The sequence below is a fragment of the Rhodofomes roseus genome (genome assembly GCF_022264815.1).
Source record: "Rhodofomes roseus strain CIRM-BRFM 1785 chromosome Unknown C8Q71scaffold_75, whole genome shotgun sequence".
Taxonomy (NCBI): domain Eukaryota; kingdom Fungi; phylum Basidiomycota; class Agaricomycetes; order Polyporales; family Fomitopsidaceae; genus Rhodofomes; species Rhodofomes roseus.
This window is the reverse complement of record NW_025953031.1, coordinates 3889-7756: the sequence shown is the minus strand read 5'-3', so window position 1 is coordinate 7756 and position 3868 is coordinate 3889. Positions and strand designations below refer to the sequence as shown.

General features: G+C 56.7%; 1 protein-coding gene across 1 annotated transcript; it reads left to right on the top strand.

Annotated features, from left to right (window-relative positions):
* The first annotated feature begins 8 nt into the window (after window positions 1-8).
* C8Q71DRAFT_793258 (uncharacterized protein) lies at window positions 9-1724 on the top strand. The gene is made up of 4 exons (XM_047925462.1): window positions 9-679; window positions 815-1106; window positions 1158-1229; window positions 1321-1724. Exons 1-4 carry the CDS (start codon window positions 117-119, stop codon window positions 1459-1461), a joined length of 1068 nt encoding a protein of 355 aa, XP_047772217.1. The 5' UTR covers window positions 9-116; the 3' UTR covers window positions 1462-1724.
* The last annotated feature ends 2144 nt before the right edge of the window (window positions 1725-3868 follow it).

Genomic DNA, 3868 nt, shown 5'->3' with positions numbered 1-3868 from the left:
ACGCGACGCCGACGCCCTCAAGCTGTTCTTCATTCTGGCAGATAGCCCGCTCTACTTCTCCTATATCACCGCTTTCTTGAACCAGAGGAGAGTGGGGAACGGCCGTGTATCGCGATATGGGTTCCTCGTCAGTTGAAGAATCGAAGGCGCACAATCTGACGGTCCCTGTCCACCGACTTCCGCACGAGCTGCTCTCCAGGATATTCCAACGCACCCTTCAACGGAACGGCGACCGTGATGTGAAAGGCTCATTCCGGCTCACGGCTGTGTGCAGCCACTGGCGCGACGTCGCGCAGACCTCGCCTGCATTCTGGACGACAATCCGCCTCGACGACGACGTGCGGATGCTCGAGCACTTCCTGCGCTGCTCCCGCAACGCACCGATAAGCGTGTATGCGAACGGGTCGCGCGACGCCAGCTGGGCACCGAAGGCGCGGCTGCTCCTGCCCCACACCGGGCGCATCGCCGTACTCGACCTCCGTCTATGGCCCGCCGTGCGCACCGAGGCGGCCTGGTACCACGTATCCACCCTTCTCAGCCTCTCCATGCCGGCACTCAGGTCATTGCGCGTCGACGCGAACGACGTCGGGGTCTTCGCGCTGCCCCCGATCGACCTCGGTCTCTTCCCGCAGCTGCAGTCGCTGACGCTGCACGAGACGGGCCCGCGTGGGACCCCCCGGTGCTGCCGCATCTGACGTTCGTCCAGATGTACGGCCTCCTGTGGCAGCAGCAGCCGAAGCTCGACGACCTCCTTCGACTGCTGTCCTCGATCCCCCACCTGCAGACCCTCTTCTTCGTCAATTGCGGGATGAAGATCGCGCGCAATCACGGCGGGAACGCCTCCGACGAGCTCATGCGCACCGTGGTGCCCCTCCGCGACATGCGTTCTCTCAAACTCAAAGAGGACTCTCGCCGCCCGCTCGTGGTCATCCGCAAGGTACATCTCGATCCCGACCACGGCCACAGTGGACGTCGACGCGGACCATGCCTTCATGCCCTACCCTCTCACTTGGAGCAGAGACGTTCGCGACCCCGGAGCGATCATGGTGATGGGCTGGATGCGGCGGTTGCAGCTCGCATTTCTGGAGAGAGGTCTCACAGACGAGGTGAGTGACGCTCGTCTGTCCGCTCTGAACCGGTGTCAATCGCGCCCGCAGGATGTGCTCGGAGCCGATAAGCTTCTGACTATCGTCGAGGACTACAAGGACATGACCGCCGAACGTCTCGCTGTGAGTCGTCATTACGTACTCAGACCACCGTTCGCTCTTCCGAGTGGCATTCTCGCGACTTGTGCTTGCTCCATTTGCGTATCTGGCGCAGTTCTCGAATATTATGATGGTCGTCCGTCGCATATTTTCGTTGCCCGCGCACAAAGTGCACCGCAGTGGCGAGTTCAAGTTCAGGAAACGCGCCTATGTTCTCTACCTGAAATGGCAGGCAATAGCAGGCTCAGGTCGATGAATGCTCTAAGCTCACCGGATGGTTGTGTACGCACATATCACGACACTCGGTAGGATGATACCATTATATCCCATCTCGGCGGAATTTCGATCTATATCATAGTAGTTCTCGACATCGCAGTCATACCTCAGCTACGGGCAAGACAGGTCGTCGAATGCCCATCTGACGTGTGATATGTGTATGTGCGTACAGTTAAGAGGAGTGTATGTTGTTCATTATTGTAGTATGTGCACTGCTTCAAGTCTGTTTGCTCTGGCGTCCATGCATCGTGGGTCAGCGTAACTTTACTCGGTGAGTCCGTACTCAGCCAGATAATCCATAGTTTCGTGGAAAGGGGCTCACTACAGCCCGAGGTTGTAGCAATTAAAAGCAGCCCGTCCGCAAGGGGGCCACATCTGAGACACTGCACGTCGTGAACCACGGCAGCAGTCTACACAACTCCTAACTCCCGGCCTTCCACTATGGCCTTCACGATTGGCGCGGTCGCTTTCCGCGTTGCATCTGTGTTCTTCTGCGTCCACGCCTTCACGCACCATCCCTCTCCGAACGCGCCCCCAGACCGATCCCAGACCGCAGGCAGTAGGCGGTCATCAGACCGCCCACTCACTCTCAACGAGGTCTTCTTTAGGGTCTGCCTAGGGGAGACAACCACTCACTATTGCTCAAAAGGTGTGAAATCATTTGTAGACGAGCAGTATGTTCGCTCACCTTCCAAGAGAGCTCAGGCCCATCTTTGGTCGCTGGAGGAGCCAACCTTTGAATCAAGCGACGATGGCACCTCGAAATGCGACAGCTACGTCGCACTGGACCAAGTCATTCGTCAGGCTATTGTGCTCCGCGCGCATGGCCGTAGAGGTAGCCGATGGCTTAGGTTCCGGAAGAAAGAATGATACGGCGACACTGCAGGAAGTCAGATTGTTACATCACAGAAAAATTAACGAGTGCGGCTCGCGCGAGTCGGCGCCACGACGTAAGTCAATATTACACTGTCCATCGGGAACCGCATTCAGTGCACCGTGAAACTTTGAGGCTGCATTTTACGCTTTGCAGGCATTGACAGTCGGAAGCTAAGCAGGCTGTCAAGGTGAGTGTACAATGCCCCTCGATCAGTCAAAACGTGCGCGTGTTTGCTCTTGGTGTGCTTTCAGTCGAAGTTCTGGGCTGATGAGCGTGCTCATAATAAGTTCGCAGTGAAGCAGGTTCGTATTTCAGGTCTTGGAGCATGTGTGCTATGGACCTGATTACAAGGTCAATACAGGTACAACAAGAGAGGATGTGTCTGGCGTACCGGTGTGCGTTACCTGATTGCATCTGGAGTATTCAGGGAGGTTCCAAGGCTTGAGCCCTTCTGCTAGGGACGTTGGTGGATGCCTCGGAGTCTCGGACAAGGCCTGCGTCTCACAGTGCCACTCGTCGCACCAAAGGCTTGCGTCTGGCGCATGTCCAGTGAAGACAACACGGACATGGGATCGGTGAGCTGCACTCTACCAATATCCGCAGGAGACGCGACGTTGACAATGATCCTGAAGCGTGATGGAGGCAGGCGAGGGAGAAAGGCCCGCTGCCTGGACATCAACCGGCCAGCCCGGGAGGAAAGAAGCGTGGCAGCTTCATTGACGGTCCTGGTCCAGCATCGTTGCTTGGGCCAAGGCTTACCGATTTCGTGCCACGTTTCGCCGTTCCTGCGTTTTGGTCCAAGCAGGGCTCTCGCTTTGTTTCGACCATTTGCATAAGCGCCGTGGTCGCTGTGGCCGCTGTGGCTCAAGGTTCGGCAAACCGCGCGCCTTCAAAGGACGCGACTCGAACAACGCACTCTCAAGTACCCTCGTCCACTCGCCCTTTCGTCTCTGCGCTCCACCCCGTCTTTCCGACCTTGCAATTAATCGCCAACACCGTGGTACGTTGCTTGGTATCATCTAGGACTCGCTTCACTGACAATGCGCTTCAAGACCAACCGCTTTCTACTTCAACCATGAGACAAGTCGCTGTTATCCGCTGTCTGCGAATCCAAGAGGTGCTCGAGGTTGTCATGGATGACCTCGTGAATCCAGTCGCAAGGACGTGGCCAGGATGGCCAGGACCTGCAAGACCTTTTATCATGTCGCCGTCGCGGTCCTTTGGCGAGACGTAACTGGCCTAAGGCCGTTTATGTCCACAATCCCTGGGTACACATGGGTCAAGGGATATGAATGGATATGGGAGCCCACGCGATCGGTGCGTCATTGTACCGGGCTCTTGCATGCCAGATACTGATTCCATGTCCTCGAGTAGAATGACACCGACTTCGATGTCCGCCGCCTAGCCTTCTACGTCTCTTACATCAAGTCTTTTACCTGGAAATTCGACGGTGACATCACTTTGTACAGTGCCGCACGGTTTCTCCAAGGCATACCTCGCTTGATGGTCC